Below are 22,012 nucleotides of genomic sequence, written 5' to 3' on the forward strand. Positions count from 1 at the left end.
GAAGTCAGCTCTGGAGAGAACAAGAAGGGCACGTAACATACGGCAAGTTATATCATCTTTTTGTCCTGTGGAACATCTGGATCATACAGTAAAAACTCGAAACCTGTCATATTCCTCACCTCTTCACACATCCAAATGACAATGGGCGAGCTCGAAACAGACACGTTCACATTTGAGTGACTCTACTGTTCGCTCAGAAAACGCCACCAAAGAACCCAGCCAGAGAGAAGGCACGTTATAATAAGTTGTTTATGTGTGTTTTCTACGATGGGAATAATAAAATCTGTCTCATTCCGTGTTAACCACGCCATCAAGAAAGCAGGCAGTAGGTAGGCTATTATTTTCCATTTTCTTAGAAGAAATCGCAGCACATGATGAGGCATGGTTCTGACATCACTCGTTCGTAATGGTCCAGCCACATCCTCACTTCTCAGAATTCTCAATTACACCTTTCACTGAACTCGCATAATGAACTCATTCGAACAGTAAAATATTTTGGTATTTAAGTTTAAAAAACAACAACAAACGATTTAAGTACATTTTCTAACAAGTTAGTTTCCATTACGTTACACTTACGAAGTGTAAGCATAATGTAGAGTTAGTTTTGGTAAATACGTTTCTCTCAACGTATTTCATTCTAAGCTACATGCAGTGAATTAACGTGTTTCTTTTATAGTACCTAGCAATTCTTATGCGTATAATCATACCGTATTTACTATAGTTGTTTGATACTAAATAAACAACTATTTCGGTTCTATGTAAAATGGTAATGTATACAATTTATCGTTTTCAAAGCAAGTTTTTCTTGCGATTAATCACGAAATTATTCACGCCGTCTAACGAAGAAACATTTGAATTAATGACGTCTGTTAAACGGCTTTGAATTAGCTAATGTATTTTTAAAGTTAAAAGTGTTGCTAATTACACAAGCACAGACCAGAACATAAAAACACAGTTTTTCATTACAAACAGTTGAAGACTTAAACTTACAATTTTATTTTTAGATTTGGAACAGCTGCAATGTTAAGATAATAGCTCATCTGGGAAACAAGGTGGTGTTTGAGGTGTATCATGGTGTAGACTGAACAGGAACTGAGAAATATGATGGGGTACACTGAACAGGAACGGAGAAATATGATGGGGTACACTGAACAGGAACGGAGAAATATGGTGGTGTACACTGAACAGGAACTGAGAAATATGGTGGTGTAGACTGAACAGGAACTGAGAAATATGATGGTGTAGACTGAACAGGAACTGAGAAATATGATGGTGTACACTGAACAGGAACTGAGAAATATGATGGTGTACACTAAACAGGAACAGAAAAATATGGTGGTGTACACTGAACAGGAACTGAGAAATATGATGGTGTACACTGAACAGGAACTGAGAAATATGGTGGCGTAGACTGAACAGGAACTGAGAAATATAATGGTGTACACTGAACAGGAACTGAGAAATATGGTGGTGTACACTGAACAGGAACTGAGAAATATGATGGTGTAGACTGAACAGGAACTGAGAAATATGGTGGTGTACACTGAACAGGAACTGAGAAATATGGTGGTGTACACTGAACAGGAACTGAGAAATATGATGGTGTACACTGAACAGGAACTGAGAAATATGATGGTGTACACTGAACAGGAACTGAGAAATATGATGGTGTACACTGAACAGGAACTGAGAAATATGGTGGTGTACACTGAACAGGAACTGAGAAATATGATGGTGTTCACTGAATAGGATCTGAGAAATATGGTGGCGTAGACTGAAGAGGAACTGAGAAATATGGTGGTGTACACTGAACAGGAACGGAGAAATATGGTGGTGTAGACTGAACAGGAACTGAGAAATATGATGGTGTAGACTGAACAGGAACTGAGAAATATGATGGTGTACACTGAACAGGAACTGAGAAATATGATGGTGTACACTAAACAAGAACTGAAAAATATGGTGGTGTACACTGAACAGGAACTGAGAAATATGATGGTGTACACTGAACAGGAACTGAAAAATATGGTGGCGTAGACTGAACAGGAACTGAGAAATATGATGGTGTACACTGAACAGGAACTGAGAAATATGATGGTGTACACTGAACATGAACTGAGAAATATGGTGGTGTAGACTGAACAGGAACTGAGAAATATGATGGTGTAGACTGAACAGGAACTGAGAAATATGGTGGTGTACACTGAACAGGAACTGAGACATATGGTGGTGTACACTGAACAGGAACTGAGAAATATGGTGGCGTAGACTGAACAGGAACTGAGAAATATGATGGTGTACACTGAACAGGAACTGAGAAATATGGTGGTGTAGACTGAACAGGAACTGAGAAATATGGTGGTGTAGAATTAATGTGTAGTAATAAATCTGAACATGTTAAGAGATGTTCCAGTGAACAACTTTCGATCCTCAGTTCAAAGAAATGAAATACTAGACTTTATTATTCAGTGTGTGACAAACAGTAATTCCAAGTAGTTTTTTGTTGGTGATGTTCTTAGTTCTCTGCTGTTTATTATTCCAAAGATACTTTATTGTGCAAGAAACAGAATTACCTTTTTATAAACTGTGTCGGTTAGAACGTTGCGTGGTGTAAATCTTCATTAGCAAGTGTGGGATGATTTCTTGCAGTTTTGTTCTTGAAAAGCAACGTTAACTCTGACTTTTGGAATTCTTACAGTCGTCTGTTTCTACTTGTTAACAATGCGCTGAGCTCGTGATTTGAAAGATACAGTCAGAAGAAGCCAGCTAATTAACAGTTGTTTAACTTTCGTTTTCAAAGCATCCTTCTCTCATTGTTTTATCTTGTGGGTTATGTGAAGTGTATGAACTACAATAGTAGATTAATGGCTGTGTGAATAGTATGTATTACAGTAGTTCATGCCATCATCTTATCTATAGTCTTAGGACTAATGCATTGATTGATTGTCATAATAGCCTATATGTTACATAATGAACTGTGAATATAGAAAAACTGTACGATGTATTTATCTTAGGGGACCTGAAATGTCCTGGTGATTACACTATGTATATATCTTAGGGGACCTGAAATGTCCTGGTGATTACACTATGTATATATCTTAGGGGACCTGAAATGTCCTGGTGATTACACTATGTATATATCTTAGGGGACCTGAAATGTCCTGGTGATTACACTATGTATATCTCTTAGGGGACCTGAAATGTCCTGGTGATTACACTATGTATATCTCTTAGGGGACCTGAAATGTCCTGGTGATTACACTATGTATATATCTTAGGGGACCTGAAATGTCCTGGTGATTATACTATGTACATGTGTTAGGGGATCTGAAATGTCCTGGTGATTATATGTATATATCTTAGGGGACCTGAAATGTCCTGGTGATTACACTATGTATATCTCTTAGGGACCTGAAATGTCCTGGTGATTACACTATGTATATATCTTAGGGACCTGAAATGTCCTGGTGATTACACTATGTATATGTCCTAGGGGACCTGAAATGTCCTGGTGATTACACTATGTATATCTCTTAGGGGACCTGAAATGTCCTGGTGATTACACTATGTATATATCTTAGGGGACCTGAAATGTCCTGGTGATTATACTATGTACATGTGTTAGGGGATCTGAAATGTCCTGGTGATTACACTATGTATATATCTTAGGGGACCTGAAATGTCCTGGTGATTACACTATGTATATCTCTTAGGGGACCTGAAATGTCCTGGTGATTACACTATGTATATATCTTAGGGGACCTGAAATGTCCTGGTGATTATACTATGTACATGTGTTAGGGGATCTGAAATGTCCTGGTGATTACACTATGTATATATCTTAGGGGACCTGAAATGTCCTGGTGATTACACTATGTATATCTCTTAGGGGACCTGAAATGTCCTGGTGATTACACTATGTATATATCTTAGGGGACCTGAAATGTCCTGGTGATTACACTATGTATATGTCCTAGGGGATCTGAAATGTCCTGGTGATTACACTATGTATATATCTTAGGGGACCTGAAATGTCCTGGTGATTATACTATGTACATGTCTTAGGGGATCTGAAATGTCCTGGTGATTACACTATGTATATATCTTAGGGGACCTGAAATGTCCTGGTGATTACACTATGTATATCTCTTAGGGGACCTGAAATGTCCTGGTGATTACACGATGTATATCTCTTAGGGGACCTGAAATGTCCTGGTGATTACACTATGTATATATCTTAGGGGACCTGAAATGTCCTGGTGATTACACAATGTCCACACATTTCAAAGCTATATGTATTTTAACATATTTAGTTCAGTACAAAACGTTTACTTAATATCGATCGAATTAAAAACGTATGAACTTGTTGTGGTCACCTCTTCCGACATGTTGTTTTTTTACGTATTAAACTCGTGTCGTAACTCCATCAAATCAGAGGCCAACTAACATTTCTTCTGGTATTTTGTTACAGAATAATGTCATATTTGAGTTCTACATCGTAAGTGGAAAAAGTTCAAATTCAGTTTAAAACTACAATAAGCAGGACAAACTTTCACTGTCAACAAACTTGTAGATAATACAAGTTTCATATTCCTATAAATGTCATACTATGAAGACTTCGAAGTCTCCAGGTTATTTTAGCTGTCAACTATCAAGTAAGGTCATCCATAAACTCAACCATTGGTGAGAGGTTTTATTTACGATGGTTTTAACTTTTCTTCCTCCAATAGAACTCGGACGACCAAGTGAAGCCATTTGCAGAAAATCAAGCAAAGTAAACCATTAACCTTACAACTTCTATAGACTCCAGGTCTCCAGAAATATGTATGATAACCAAAAAAACGTGTATAGCCTGTAATGTTGTTCAGGTCTCCAAACAGGTGTATGATAACCCAAACAACGTGTATATCCTGTAATGTTGTTCAGGCCTCCAAACAGGTGTATGATAACCCAAACAACGTGTATAGCCTGTAATGTTGTTCAGGTCTCCAAACAGGTGTATGATAACCCAAACAACGTGTATAGCCTGTAAAGTTGGCCAGGTCTCCAGAAATATGTATGATAACCCAAACAACGTGTATAGCCTGTAATGTTGGTGTATAATAACAGGTGTATGATAACAGCTGTATGATAACAGGTGTATGATATAGGTGTATGATACTCCTTGCAATCCATTTAACCTTCAAGGTTAGCAACGTTTCCAGCCATCACACGCAACTTAAAGATGGCTAGTATAAAACACGTTGAAGATGACTAATATAAAACACGTTGAAGATGGCTAGTATAAAATACGTTGAAGATGGCTAATATAAAACACGTTGAAGATGACTAGTATAAAACACGTTGAAGATGGCTAGTATAAAACACGTTGAAGATGGCTAGTATAAAATACGTTGAAGATGGCTAATATAAAACACGTTGAAGATGACTAGTATAAAACACGTTGAAGATGGCTAGTATAAAACACGTTGAAGATGACTAATATAAAACACGTTGAAGATGACTAGTATAAAAGACGTTGAAGATGGCTAGTATAAAACACGTTGAAGATGGCTAGTATAAAACACGTTGAAGATGACTAGTATAAAAGACGTTGAATATGGCTAGTATAAAATACGTTGAAGATGGCTAGTATAAAACACGTTGAAGATGGCTAGTATAAAACACGTTGAATATGGCTAGTATAAAAGACGTTGAATATGGCTAGTATAAAACACGTTGAAGATGGCTAGTATAAAACACGTTGAAGATGGCTAGTATAAAACACGTTGAAGATGACTAGTATAAAACACGTTGAAGATGGCTAGTATAAAACACGTTGAAGATGGCTAGTATAAAACACGTTGAAGATGGCTAGTATAAAACACGTTGAAGATGGTAGTATAAAACACGTTGAAGATGACTAGTATAAAACACGTTGAAGATGGTTAGTATAAAACACGTTGAAGATGGCTAATATAAAACACGTTGAAGATGGCTAATATAAAACACGTTGAAGATGACTAGTATAAAACACGTTGAAGATGGCTAGTATAAAACACGTTGAAGATGGCTAGTATAAAACACGTTGAAGATGGCTAGTATAAAACACGTTAAAGATGGCTAATATAAAACACGTTGAAGATGACTAATATAAAACACGTTGAAGATGGCTAGTATAAAACACGTTGAAGATGGCTAGTATAAAACACGTTGAAGATGACTAATATGAAACACGTTAAAGATGACTAGTATAAAACACGTTGAAGATGGCTAGTACAAAACACGTTGAAGATGGCTAGTATAAAACACGTTGAAGATGGCTAGTATAAAACACGTTGAAGATGGCTTGTTTAATAAAAATTTCATTCACTTCAATGCTTACCTTAACTTTCTTTAATTTTTATACCGAATGGAAATATTTCTTAGTGGTTCATTTAATAATCAGTATTTCATTTCACTACGTTATCAAAACTCATTTTGTTACCCTTTTGATACGAGACATTAAAAACGTATTAATATCGATTTTTTTGTTTCTGTCTCTAGCTAGAACCAGTTTTAAACCTTTTCAAGATGACAAAATCAAATCAATTATATCAACGTTGGCACGTGAAACAATTGATCACCAAGTAACGACGTGTTGGGTATTTGATTATAAAACTATCAGTGAGCTCCAATCTAAGAATCCTAGTTTCGATATTCGTCGATAACCTAAAGGAATATATACGACTTCGCTTTGTAGCTACGCTACGAAGATTTTGAATAATTTGAAATCAAACGTGCATATTATACGATTTATGACAAGAAAGAAAAAAACAACACTATCTAATTATATTTCAAATGTTCTCTTTGTATTGTTTCTTTCACCGACTAGTTGTTAGTGTGCCTGAAGTGAATATCCCAGAATGCAAAGTTCGAGTCCCGTTGTCGCAAATACGGGTTTCTTACTCTGAGATCGAGGATGCGTTATAGGAGTGACAGTTAAATTCTATTATTTGACTAAACAAGAGTGGCCCTATAATAAACGATGGATGGTGTTAACACTTAGCCCTCGTAAAGCTTTGAAAGAAACAACTTCCGTTCTCTATATATTGAATCACTCAGTTTACTCATTTCTATTGTACATACTGGACAACTGCCACCTAAAACGTCGTTTTATATACAAATATAATCAGAATTTGTATAAACTCAAAACTTCAGAAGATACGAGATAGAATAGTAAATGAAACTGAGTTCTAAAGAGACAAAACTCTAGTAGTCTCAGTTATGTATAAACTAAACTTTGTCTTTTCGGTTTAATTTTTCAAACTGAACAGAAAGCATAAATTCGGAAGTAATTAAGCCTTACAGGATATGGATTGAATTTTTATTTTGTTTGTAGTTAAGCCTAATAGAGAATGAAAAGTACATTTAAAACTCGATCTTATCACAGTGCTTAAAGAACAAAGTGAAAACGAAACCCAAAAATGACATAAAAATATTGTGAGATATGTAAAAGTGGTTGTCAGAAAACTGTTCGGGCATGCGCAGTGTCACTCTACTCATTCAATACAAACAATGTGTTAGAGTGTCAGTAATCGAGGTATTACAACAGAATCACTTGACAATCACAATTCCAGGACCAGAAACATATGGGATTAACATTAGTAGCACTAGTGCCTAGTGTCCCAACAAAGTAGACGGACGTGGCGAGAAGTTATTGAGCGATGATACGAAAACCAAAACAAAAATCATCTAAAAATGTTGGATTTAAACTTCACCATTGTGTATTTGAAGTTGAGTTGTGATTGGAATATGCACGCGAGTAACCACAGAAACAATAACATAATTGGTATAAAGAATGTATTGAGACAAAAGGTGTTTATATTACGGAGTGATACCATTTTGCTTGTATAACCGACCAGTTATAACACTGATTACAAAATATGGATTCAAGCTTCAGTTGTTAATACCTTTAGTATTAGTACATGTTGAAGTAAAACAAAACTATTACGTCGCTGATCTCGTGTTAAAAGCCAAAAACGTGATATGCTTATGACTTAGAATTAGGAGCTTGTACCAGTGTCTCGTAGAGAATGTTCGTGTTTGGTTTTCAACTAGTTCCGTATTTCTCTATGAAAGATGAACAGTAATTATTATTAGACACGTTATAAGTTCTTCCTAATTTTGTCACGTGCAGCAGTTTACGCAGTTCTTTCTTCCTACATCCTTTCGTGTCATTTGCTACCGTTCCAAAATCTTGAGGCACGGCATAGCCAAGTGGTTAGGGCTATCGACTCGCAATCTTAAGGTCGCGGGTTCGACTCCCCGTAACACCAAACATGCTCGCCCTTTCAGCCGTCGGGGTATTATAAAGTTATGGTCAATCCTACTATTCGTTGGTAAAAGAGTAGCCCAAGAGTTGACAGTGGTTGGTGATGACTAGCTGCCTTCCTTCTAGTCTTTCACTACTAAATTAGGGACGACTAGTGCAGGTGGCTCTCGTGTAGCTTTGTGAGAAATTCAAAACGATCCAAGATTTTGGATAAGTAATGTACTTGGGTTCATTAAAACGATTGTATACGTGGCCTCCCTGTCGCACAGCGGTATTTATCTAGAGTTGCACTGCTAGAAACCGGGTTTTGATACCCAGATATCTCACTGTGTAGCTTCATGTTTAATTACAAACAGCAGCAACTGTACAAATGTTACTTCGTACTGAAGATGGTGTCACATTTTCAAATGCACACATAACGTATTGTATCCTTCTATTGAAATAAATGCACGCTTTTCATTGGGTTTGGAGGTAGGTAGGTGTTTATCAGTGTATTAATAATTCACGGAGTTCCATAACTCTACGAAATAGGACGCTAAGTTCCATAACTCTACGAAACAGGACTCTAAGTTCCATAACTCTAAGAAACAACTATAGCAATATCTAACGCTGTTAAACTTCAACGGTCCCTTTAAATGTGACGAGCTGTACATATGAGAATTCGTGGTTCGCAGCCCGTTGACAGTCTACGCATTTTCATGGTTACAAGAGTTACAGTCAAATCCCATATCAGGTCAGCTAAGAGTAGCTCACTGTTTACTAGTTGCTTTCCCTGTTGACTTTCAGTTTTTAATTAGAAACAGATATTCGTAAACTCCACTTAGGTAGTTGTGAGAGAAAATTTGTGAAATAAACAAAATAACCCTTTTTAACACCAAACGTGAAAGGACGTGTTTTTTTCTGAATGATTCAGTCTTGGTAGATGGTCTCATTTTGATATGTAAGTTCATGTGTAACGTACCAGAGTCACTAATGTCAGGAGATCTAGAATCACACTTGTTTTTTGGGGGTTTTCGTCAGTGAATAGCATGTTAATACGCTCGACTCGTAATCTGAGGGTCGCGGGTTCATACTAACGAGTGTCAGTACAGGTTTCCTTTTAATTGTTTTAGTTTTCTCACAGTGGTATATTTTAAAAGAATTTACATTTTAAATTAGTTGTGTATTAGTATGTACATAACTAATTAGTAATTAAACATAGGTGATCGTATATGCTACTGACCATAAAGCTTGATATCCCACAGTATAGACTACTGACTATAACAAAGGTTGATATCCCACAGTGTAGACTACTGACCATAACAAAGGTTGATATCCAACAGTATATGCTACTGACCATAAAGCTTGATATCCCACAGTATAGACTACTGACTATAACAAAGGTTGATATCCCACAGTGTAGACTACTGACCATAAAGCTTGATATCCCACAGTATAGGCTACTGACCATAACAAAGGTTGATATCCTACAGTATAAACTACTGACCATAACAAAGGTTGATATCCCACAGTGTAGACCACTGACCATAACAAAGGTTGATATCCAACAGTGTAGACCACTGACCATAACAAAGGTTGATATCCAACAGTATAGGCTACTGACCATAACAAGAACTGATATCCGATCTTACCGTAAATATTTAATGTCTTGTATTATTTTCTAATGTCGAAGCTGGAATATCGATTTAACTCTGCATATCTTGAACTGTGCACGCGCATTCATTACCATGGGACAGTGTTGTCATTCCTCACGACTTAGTGTCGTGTTCTGCGTCATGATTGGAACCGTTTTTGTTTTATCTTGAGTGACGTTTTTATAATCACGGCCCAAGTATACTGTGTAACTATACCATGGTGTTCGCGTCTCATACTAACTGTACATGAAATAAATATGATATTAAGATGATATTATTACGATTATTATGATATATGTATAAATATTCTTCATACTTATAGAATATATAAATTATAATATTCCTTGCTACGTTTGAAATTATTCCAAGACACACTTGTGCAACACGAAAAACATATTGTTTAGTAATTTTACTGAAACACCGAAACGGTATGCACAGAACACGACCTTCCACTTTCCCCTCCCATAATTCAGCAGTAAATCTGACGGCCTATTGCCATAAAACTAGGATTGGGCTCAGATATCTGCGATGGGCACAGCACTGACAGCCCATTGTGTGGCTTTATGCTCAATAACACACAAATACTCCACCCTCTTAATCGTTATAATGACTTCCTTCACGTTGATTAGTCCGTAAATAATCGTTTTCCAACATTAAGAGAACCTCAGTGGCTTAGTGGTCAGTCAGCAGGCTTATATCGCAAAATACCAGGTTTCGATACCCGTGATAAGCACAACACAGGTCGCTCGTTGTGCAGCTTTGTGCTTAAAAACACAAAAATACACAAACGTCAAGAGCGTAGAAGATTTCCTGTACGTATTTTTTGTGGTTCGTCGTAAATCTTTCTGTACACATAACCTGAGTCAACGTAGTAAATAGACGATCAATAGCTCAGACAAACTATAGTGAAAAAAAACACGTGTGGTTTATTTACCACACAGCGAGTCACACAACTTAGTTCCTGGAATTTGTGTTTACATAATATAAAATAGCAAACACTTACAATTTCTCCAACGCCCAGTAACTGCAGACTGCCAAAGGACGTGGAAAATGAATATCTCTGCACGAGGCGGTTTATCGGACGCCTGTAGTTGTTGCCGATCTAAGGTACAATTAACCCGAGCACACGTCACGCACCACGAGCTGGTGTTCGCTGTGCCCGAACAAGATAACGTGCTTCCAAAGAACTTCTCTTTACGATCTTTTCTTAATTATTTCCAGGACGAAACGTTTTACAGTAGTATTAAAGCCACTAACAATAGGCCTAAAACGTAGTAGTTTAAAATCTCAAATAATGTTTCACTGAACAATCCATCTAGATTAATATAAGGCTACCCTTTCTCCTATCAGTCAGATGTATTGTTATTAAACATTCAGATTTCGTCATCATTGTAAACGTGCACTATCTTCTGTTGTTTCTTGTCCACCTGTTGATGAATAACAAGACGCACGAACAAAGCATTGTTATTCTATTTTAAAATAAATAGAGAAACGTCAAACTGCGCATATTTCATGACGGATTTTTGTACTCGAAACGTGAGATGTCAGACACGTGGAGAAAAAATTCATCCGAAACGTTAAAGTTGTATTCAGTGAATGTCATCTCTTCAGAGTTGCGTTTCATACATCTGGCGAAATTTTGAGTAATAAAATATGCAAATTACAAAACGTTTCGAGAATATCTCATCAAAAGGTAATTCATTAAAATCTCTTTGTTTGTTTGTAGTTTTCTTCATTTAGTTTCAGTCGTTATGTCTGAAACATTTACTTGTAAAGTGTTAATTAACGTTAACTTACCTGAATCAAGTCTACAATTAAAGAAATTCTACAAAAAACTTACTATTCTAACAAGTTGGTTAACAGGTTTATCTATCTCTAAAGACAAGTAATACAAAGTTCTGCACTTATAGAGGTTTATTTGTTTAGGTTGTTGAGAACAAAGCTAAGTTAGGACTACCTGTGCTTTGAGAACAAAGCTAAGTAAGGACTACCTGTGCTTTGCCCACAGCTGATATTGAAACCCGACTTTTGGCGTTATAAGTGTTCAGATTTAAAACTGATCCTCTGAAGTGACGAGGGAACGGGTGTGTTCCGGATAACAGGTTGTTTTATAACTTATAACAGATTGTTTCATAACTTATAACAAATTGTTTTATAACTTATAACAGGTTGTTTTATAACTTATAACAGGTTGTTTTATAACTTATAACAGGTTGTTTTATAACTTATAACAGATTGTTTTATAACTTATAACAGGTTGTTTTATAACTTATAACAGTTTGTTTTATAACTTATAACAGGTTGTTTTATAACTTATAACAGATTGTTTTATAACTTATAACAGGTTGTTTTATAACTTATAACAGATTGTTTTATAACTTATAACAGATTGTTTTATAACTTATAACAGGTTATTTTATAATGGTTCTTATTGAAACACAGACTCTTTGAACGTCCCTCGATCTTAAACATTCTCTTTCAAATTAACTGCATGTGACTGAATTTATATTCACTAGTCACTAGTCACTTGCACAGATGAAAGGTGACTCTCGAAAGATAACTGAGGGAAAAAATAATATGTTATCTTGTAGTGTCTCTCTACTTACGTACAGTTATGTAGGAAAGAGAAAGCTAACTTGTGACGTCTCTCTCTTTACGTACAGTTGTGTACGAAAGAGAAAGCTAACTTGTAGTGTCTCTCTCTTTACGTACAGTTGTGTACGAAAGAGAAAGCTAACTTGTAGTGTCTCTCTCTTTACGTACAGTTGTGTAGGAAAGAGAAAGCTAACTTGTAGTGTCTCTCTCTTTACGTACAATTTTGTAGGAAAGAGAAAGCTCACTTGTAGTGTCTCTCTCTTTACGTACAATTCTGTAGGAAAGAGAAAGCTAACTTGTAGCGTCTCTCTCTTTACGTACAGTTATGTAGGAAAGAGAAAGCTAACTTGTAGTGTCTCTCTCTTTACGTACAATTCTGTAGGAAAGAGAAAGCTAACTTGTAGCGTCTCTCTCTTTACGTACAGTTCTGTAGGAAAGAGAAAGCTAACTTGTAGTGTCTCTCTCTTTACGTACAGTTGTGTAGGAAAGAGAAAGCTAACTTGTAGTGTCTCTCTCTTTACGTACAGTTGTGTAGGAAAGAGAAAGCTAACTTGTAGTGTCTCTCTCTTTACGTACAGTTGTGTAGGAAGAGAAAGCTAACTTGTAGTGTCTCTCTCTTTACGTACAGTTGTGTAGGAAGAGAAAGCTAACTTGTAGTGTCTCTCTCTTTACGTACAGTTGTGTAGGAAAGAGAAAGCTAACTGTAGTGTCTCTCTCTTTACGTACAATTCTGTAGGAAGAGAAAGCTAACTGTAGCGTCTCTCTCTTTACGTACAGTTATGTAGGAAAGAGAAAGCTAACTTGTAGCGTCTCTCTCTTTACGTACAGTTCTGTAGGAAAGAGAAAGCTAACTTGTGGCGTCTCTCTCTTCACGTACAGTTGTGTAGGAAAGAGAAAGCTAACTTATAGTGTCTCTCTCTTTACGTACAGTTCTGTAGGAAAGAGAAAGCTAACTTGTAGCGTCTCTCTCTTTACGTACAGTTCTGTAGGAAAGACAAAGCTAACTTTTAGCGTCTCTCTCTTTACGTACAGTTCTGTAGAAAAGAGAAAGCTAACTTGTAGCGTCTCTCTCTTCACGTACAGTTGTGTAGGAAAGAGAAAGCTAACTTCTAGTGTCTCTCTCTTTACGTACAATTATGTAAGAAAGAGAAAGCTAACTTGTAGCGTCTCTCTCTTTACGTACAATTATGTAGGAAAGAGAAAGCTAACTTGTAGCGTCTCTCTCTTTACGTACAATTATGTAGGAAGAGAAAGCTAACTGTAGCGTCTCTCTCTTTACGTACAATTATGTAGGAAAGAGAAAGCTAACTTGTAGCGTCTCTCTCTTTACGTACAATTATGTAGGAAAGAGAAAGCTAACTTGTAGCGTCTCTCTCTTTACGTACTGTTGTGTAGGAAAGAGAAAGCTAACTTGTAGCGTCTCTCTCTTTACGTACAGTTCTGTAGGAAAGAGAAAGCTAACTTGTAGCGTCTCTCTCTTTACGTACAGTTCTGTAGGAAAGAGAAAGCTAACTTGTAGCGTCTCTCGCTTTACGTACAGTTATGTAGCAAAGAGAAAACTGACGTGTAGCATCTCTCCCTTCACGTACAGTTTTGTAGGAAAGAGAAAGCTAACTTGTAGCGTCTCTCTCTTTACATACTGTTATGTAGGAAAGAGAAAGCTAACTTGTAGCGTCTCTCTCTTCACGTACAGTTGTGTAGGAAAGAGAAAGCTAACTTGTAGTGTCTCTCTCTTTACGTACAATTATGTAGGAAAGAGAAAGCTAACTTGTAGCGTCTCTCTCTTTACGTACTGTTGTGTAGGAAAGAGAAAGCTAACTTGTAGCGTCTCTCTCTTTACGTAGAATTATGTAGGAAAGAGAAAGCTAACTTGTAGCGTCTCTCTCTTTACGTACAATTATGTAGGAAAGAGAAAGCTAACTTGTAGCGTCTCTCTCTTTACGTACAATTATGTAGGAAAGAGAAAGCTAACTTGTAGCGTCTCTCTCTTTACGTACAATTATGTAGGAAAGAGAAAGCTAACTTGTAGCGTCTCTCTCTTTACGTACAGTTATGTAGGAAAGAGAAACCTAACTTGTAGGGTTTCTCTCTTTACGTACAGTTATGTAGGAAAGAGAAAGCTGACGTGTAGCATCTCTCCCTTCACGTACAGTTTTGTAGGAAAGAGAAAGCTAACTTGTAGCGTCTCTCTCTTTACGTACAGTTCTGTAGGAAAGAGAAAGCTAACTTGTAGCGTCTCTCTCTTTACGTACAGTTCTGTAGGAAAGAGAAAGCTAACTTGTAGCGTCTCTCTCTTTACGTACAGTTCTGTAGGAAAGAGAAAGCTAACTTGTAGTGTCTCTCTCTTTACGTACAGTTCTGTAGGAAAGAGAAAGCTAACTTGTAGCGTCTCTCGCTTTACGTACAGTTATGTAGGAAAGAGAAAGCTGACGTGTAGCATCTCTCCCTTCACGTACAGTTTTGTAGGAAAGAGAAAGCTAACTTGTAGCGTCTCTCTCTTTACGTACAGTTCTGTAGGAAAGAGAAAGCTAACTTGTAGGGTTTCTCTCTTTACGTACAGTTCTGTAGGAAAGAGAAAGCTAACTTGTAGCGTCTCTCTCTTTACGTACAGTTCTGTAGGAAAGAGAAAGCTAACTTGTAGTGTCTCTCTCTTTACGTACTGTTCTGTAGGAAAGAGAAAGCTAACTTGTAGCGTCTCTCTCTTTACGTACAGTTCTGTAGGAAAGAGAAAGCTAACTTGTAGTGTCTCTCTCTTTACGTACAGTTCTGTAGGAAAGAGAAAGCTAACTGTGGCGTCTCTCTCTTTACGTACAGTTCTGTAGGAAAGAGAAAGCTAACTTGTAGCGTCTCTCTCTTTACGTACTGTTCTGTAGGAAAGAGAAAGCTAACTTGTAGCGTCTCTCGCTTTACGTACAATTATGTAGGAAAGAGAAAGCTAACTTGTATTGTCTCTCTCTTTACGTACAATTATGTAGGAAAGAGAAAGCTAACTTGTAGCGTCTCTCACTTCACGTACAGTTGTGTAGGAAAGAGAAAGCTAACTTGTAGCGTCTCTCTCTTTACGTACAGTTGTGTAGGAAAGAGAAAGCTAACTTTGAGCGTCTCTCTCTTTACGTACAGTTCTGTAGGAAAGAGAAAGCTAAGTTGTAGCGTCTCTCTCTTTACGTACAGTTGTGTAGGAAAGAGAAAGCTAACTTTGAGCGTCTCTCTCTTTACGTACAGTTGTGTAGGAAAGAGAAAGCTAACTTGTAGCGTCTCTCTCTTTACGTACAGTTATGTAGGAAAGAGAAAGCTAACTTGTGATGTCTCTCTCTTAACGTACAATTCTGTAGGAAAGAGAAAGCTAACTTGTGATGTCTCTCTCTTAACGTACAATTCTGTAGGAAAGAGAAAGCTAACTTGTAATTCTATAACCTTAAAGTAACTTTAGCCAATGTTTCATAGCTAATTCTATAACCTTAAAGTAACTTTAGCCAATGTTTCATATCTAATTCAATAACCTTAAAGTAAGTTTAGCCAATGTTTCATATCTAATTCTATAACCTTAAAGCAACTTTAGCCAATGTTTCATATCTAATTCAATAACCTTAAAGTAACTTTAGCCAATGTTTCATATCTAATTCTATAACCTTAAAGCTACTTTAGCCAATGTTTCATATCTAATTCAATAACCTTAAAGTAACTTTAGCCAATGTTTCATATCTAATTCTATAACCTTAAAGTAAGTTTATTCAATGTTTCATATCGAATTCTATAGACTTAAAGTAACTTCAGCCAATATTTCATATCTAATTATATAACCTTAAAGTAACATTAGCCAATGTTCGGCTTTTCACTTTCTTGCACAATTTAATAACATTCTGATTTTACTTCTGTGTTTTGATTACAAATTTTTATCACGGAAGTTAAAACTGAAAATATAATCCGTAGCGTAGAGACCTAATGAATTCTTTGATTGGACACACCCTCTGTTGTAGACAGCAGTTTCCTTCGCCACCAGCACAGATCTGGGTCAGCAGTACAGTTTAAGACTGTATAAGAATTGAGTGTCTGTAATATATTCTTATCAGTTTTGTTTCTTTACTGCAACTTTGTTGTCTTTTCTTCTTTTCCTCTAAGTTGATCTCTTGTTTCTTTCTAGTCCTTGCTCTTAATGTTTTAATGACTTATTTTGTATACTTTTAATTGTTCTGTTACACATATAACGTAAGCAAGGCCAGTATTTCCGACATATATATTTACGGTGGTTTCGAATTTGTTTTTAACTTTACTCACACTAACCTGTGATATATATGTATACATTTACTCCTGATTTATTTCCTTTAATAAAGGTTCAACAGATTAGTAAGACGTTCCTTGTGACACGTAAAGTGAATTTTATCATCAAACAAACTTTAAAATAAATCTTCATAACGGAATCAAAGCTGATACACACAAAAGAGCACGTTTATCTCGTGCTACGAACGTTCTTACCTTTCACAACAAGTAGAAGAGTCAGTAACGCCTTCAGTCCAGTCCAGGTATCCATTCTTACTGGAGAAACAGGTATAAAACACGACTATTACATCGTCAGTGGTCCTCAGAGCACGGCTGGATGCACTTGTTGTCTATATCGTTTAGTCAGTCAGCCTCAACTAACTTGCTTCGCCCGGTGCTCTGCAGAATAGACGACTATCAGAGGTATGCAAGTAGCGCCATCCAACGTTTTAGCCAATCAGCGCTTTTACTTGCTCACGATTACGAGGTATGTTGGCTTGCTCTAGGTAAGTAAGCACATGATAAACCAGCTTAATGATTTTCAAACTTTTCTTTTTAATTAGTCAGCTCAGATTCTATTACTTTAGAAACTTACAGAAATATATTTTTTGCTAAATCAGAACAGCCGTATTTAATATTTTCTGAATAACAGGCTGCCGATACTTAATAATGGGCTCACGACACGTAGTGTTTTCATAATTGAGTAACTTTATATTTTAACAGTTTATTAATAGAGAAAAAGACCAAAATGTATTGAAGGAAATATGACTCAGAAACCGTTGGTAGACACAGTACCAACGACTCACTGATAGAAACAAAACTAAAATTCATTAATATAGGTAGGGCTAACAGTTCAATGTTAGAGACAAGGTTAACAAATCCTGGCAGAAACGGGGTTAACAATTGAATGTTAGAGACAAGGTTAACAATTCCTAGCAGAAACAGGGTTAACAATTCAATGTTAGAGACAAGGTTAACAATTCCTAGCAGAAACAGGGTTAACAATTCAATGTTAGAGACAAGGTTAACAATTCCTAGCAGAGACAAAGTTAACAAGGTGAGATATAGAAGATTACAATTCACCGATATAGATAAGGCTAACGATTTACTAATATAGACAAGGCTGGCAATTCTCTGATATAGACGAGGCTAGTAATTCACTGATATGGACAGAGCTAACAATGCACTGATATAGTCAAGGATAGTAATTCACTGATATACACAAGGCTATTAATTTACTGATATAGACGAGGCTAACAATTTACTGATATAGACAAGGCTATTAATTTACTGATATAGACGAGGCTAGTAATTCACTGATATGGACAGGGCTAATAATTCGCTGACATAGATAAGGCTAATAATTCATTGATATAGATAAGGCTAGTAATTCACTGATATAGATAAGGCTAATAATTCACTGATATAAATAAGGCTAGTAATTCACTGATATAGACAAGGCTAACAATTTACTGATATAGATAAGGCTAGTAATTCACTGATATAGATAAGGCTAGTAATTTAGTGATATAGATGAAGCTAATAATTCACTGATATAGAAGAGGCTAATAATTCACTGATATACATAAGGCTAGTAATTCACTGATATACATAAAGCTAATAATTCACTGATATACATAAGGCTAGTAATTCACTGATATACATAAGGCTAGTAATTCACTGATATACATAAAGCTAATAATTCACTGATATAGATAAGGCTAGTAATTCACTGATATAAATATGGCTAGCAATTTACTGATATAGATAAGGCTAGTAATTCACTGATATAGATAAGGCTAGCAATTTACTGATATAGATAAGGCTAGTAATTCACTGATATAGATGAAGCTAATAATTCAGTGATATAGATGAAGCTAATAATTCAGTGATATAGATAAGGCTAGTAATTTAGTGATATAGATGAACGTGCGCTTCTCGATACTGTCAAACGTCTTCACAGGTGAACTTAACTACATGACTTCCATTATAGAATATCATAACCAAGGTATACTTTTAAAATTTCGCTCGGTATTTTCTTTCTGTATGGACATGAAAACAAAAATTCTTCCTTGTCTTATAAACCTCCTCTGTCAGTTTACCTGCGCCTTCATTGACCTCAGAGATGCATTTAGTACCGTCACAAAACCGGATGCTGAAGTGTATTCTATACTTTCTGGTTTCATTTAACTCGCTTATGAGACTAATTGAAAAAGATAGGAACAAAGATCAGTTGTTATACGTTATAGATCAAAACTAACATATATCCCAACAGAACCTCTCTCCCGAATAAAGTGAAAGTAGATATGTAAATTCTTTTCTGCCCAATATGCTCTGATAATGACAGCTCCAACAACTTAATAAACCTACGTATGTTTAAAGACAAAGACTCCAGTGGAAAGAGACAGCAGATATCAAACTATCATCATGAAACAAAACCCGGCTTAATTAACAATAAAAAACGAAGAATTCTACCAAATCTTTTGTTTAAATTTTATTTTGCTAAGCACACATTTTATGGCAATCTATATATATATATATATCTTTATGTGTTGTAGAGGTTTATGTCATACTAGGGACATATGTGATATTTATCGTTGTACTATCTTTCATCTATCTATTTCTGTTGCTTTCAGTACGTTAAATAACTTTACGTTAAATTCTTACTATCTGCCTTTTTATTTTTATTGCATTAAGTATCCCACCACATCATCAACCTATCTATATTTTGTCTTTTGATGTTTTGAGTTCTATAGCAACACGAAGTTTTTAAACATTATTTCATCTATGTTTTGATCGGTAGGTAATCTCACAACAAGCTGTTTTAGCTGTTACGTTAATTTTTTATGCATTTCGCACAAAACTAACGAGGGCTATCTGCACTAGTCGTCCCTAATTTAGCAGTGTAAGACTAGAAGGAAAGCAGCTACTCATCACCACCCGCCGCCAACTCTTGGGCTACTCTTTTACCAACAAATAGTGGGATTGACCGTTACATTGTAACGCCCACACGGCTGAAAGGGCAAGCATGTTTGGTGCGACAAGTATTCGAATTCGTGACCCTCAGATTACGAGTCGAACGCCTTAACCCACCTGGCCAGGCCGGGCCTTAAATGTTATAGTGTCTATATTTTTAATCTTTAAGTCTTAGTTTGAACCGTACTCTTAAATTGTGGAAATCGATCATAATTATAGTCTTCCTTTTCATACCTTTAGAACTATAAAAAATATCCTTCAGAGTTTGTTCTATCATGCTGGAATGTTAAACTTTATGTCTGTTAATACTTTTAACATCAAATAACAACGAATATTGCAACCACTCAATCTGAAATCACATGGTTAAACAAACAACACAATATTGTTTTTACTTTCGAAATTTAGAGAGATTTGGCACAATAAAATTAGCTAAACTCACAGAGATTTAGCACAGTATAATAAGTTAAATTTACAGAGATTTGGCACAATAAAGTAAGCTAAATTTACAGAGATTTGGCACAATAAAATAAGCTAAACTCACAGAGATTTAGCACAATAAATAAGTTAAATTTAGAGATATTTGGCACAATAAAATTAGCTAAACTCACAGACATCTAGCACGGTACAATAAGTTAAATGTTCAGAGATTTGGCACAATAAAGTAAGCTAAATTTACAGAGATTTGGCACCATAAAATAAGCTAAACTTACAGAGATTTAGTATAATACAATAAGTTAAATTTACAAACATTTGGCACAATAAAATAAGCTAAACTCACAGAGATTTAGCACAATACATTAAGTTAAATTTAGAGAGATTTGGCACAATAAAATTAGCTAAACTCAGAGATTTAGCACAGTACAATAAGTTAAATTTTCAGAGATTTGGCACAATAAAATTAGCTAAACTCACAGAGATTTAGCACAGTACAATAAGTTAAATTTACAGAGATTTGGCACTATAAAATAAGCTAAACTTACAGAGATTTAGCACAATACAATAAGTTCGATTTACAGAAATTTGGCACAATAAAGTAAGCTAAATTTACAGAGATTTGGCACAATAAAATTAGCTAAACTCACAGAGATTTAGCACAATACAATAAGTTAAATTTACAGAGAGTTGGCACAATAAAATTAGCTAAACTCACAGAGATTTAGCACAATACAATAAGTTAAATTTAGAAAGATTTGGCACAATAAAATAAGCTAAACTCACAGAGATTTAGCACAATACAATAAGTTAAATTTAGAGAGATTTGGCACAATAAAATTAGCTAAACACACAGAGATTTAGCACAGTACAATAAGTTAAATTTAGAAAGATTTGGCACAATAAAGTAAGCTAAATTTACAGAGATTTGGCACAATAAAATAAGCTAAACTTACAGAGAATTAGTACAATACAATAAGTTAGATTTACAGAAATTTGGCACAATAAAGTAAGCTAAATTTACAGAGATTTGGCACAATAAAATAAGCTAAACTTACAGAGATTTAGCACAATACAATAAGTTAGATTTACAGAAATTTGGCACAATAAATTAAACTAAATTTACAGAGATTTAGCACAATACAATAAGTTCAATTTACAGAAATTTGGCACAATAAAGTAATCTAAATTTACAGAGATTTGGATCAATAAAATAAGCTAAACCTACAGAGATTTTGCACAATACAATAATTTAAATTTACAGAAATTTGGCACAATAAAATAAGCTAAACTTACAGAGATTTACACAATAAAATAAGCTATATTTCAAGTATAAAATTAATTGTATATTGAGGCAATCAAAAGCACTATTAAACTTTGTAAGAAAGAAGTAATTATTAAAACCTGTGTGCTCAGAGAAACACACAGACCTAACAGGAAAATTACTCCTTGAATTCAGGTACACAGAATTCTTATTAACCTTACTTGAACTAAACAGACTTTTTGGTGCTTAACAGGAAGGCGTGGTTGTCGTTCTAGTGTTTAAGTATCTATCGATTTCGTGTTATGCACTATCGCGTTGTTATATAAACCCCAATCTGATGTCAGGTAAACCAAGTTTTGCTGTCGAATAACAGCATTCATCCATTTGATCACATCCATGTGATCTCACATGAAATACGTACGACTGTTTTACGAAGGTTATTATTATCAGGCATAATATCATACGTTACAATTATGTGCTTTTGTTTGTTTCTTCCCGCCCATTTACTCGTTTGTGTCATTAAGATTGGATGTCTTATATTTTAATAACTGCTGTCAACAG

General features: G+C 35.6%; 1 protein-coding gene across 1 annotated transcript in view; it reads right to left on the minus strand.

The window, feature by feature from the left end:
* LOC143251223 (uncharacterized) overlaps positions 1 to 17,165 on the minus strand; it is a 126,616-nt gene extending 109,451 nt beyond the window's left edge. The window contains exon 1 of the mRNA XM_076502669.1: positions 16,996 to 17,165. Coding sequence (XP_076358784.1) covers positions 16,996 to 17,050 — 55 coding nt within the window. The 5' untranslated portion in view covers positions 17,051 to 17,165. The remainder of the gene's footprint in view (positions 1 to 16,995) is intronic.
* Between the last annotated feature and the right edge of the window lie 4,847 nt (positions 17,166 to 22,012).

This window comes from Tachypleus tridentatus, chromosome 5 (assembly GCF_004210375.1).
Source record: "Tachypleus tridentatus isolate NWPU-2018 chromosome 5, ASM421037v1, whole genome shotgun sequence".
Classification (NCBI taxonomy): domain Eukaryota; kingdom Metazoa; phylum Arthropoda; class Merostomata; order Xiphosura; family Limulidae; genus Tachypleus; species Tachypleus tridentatus.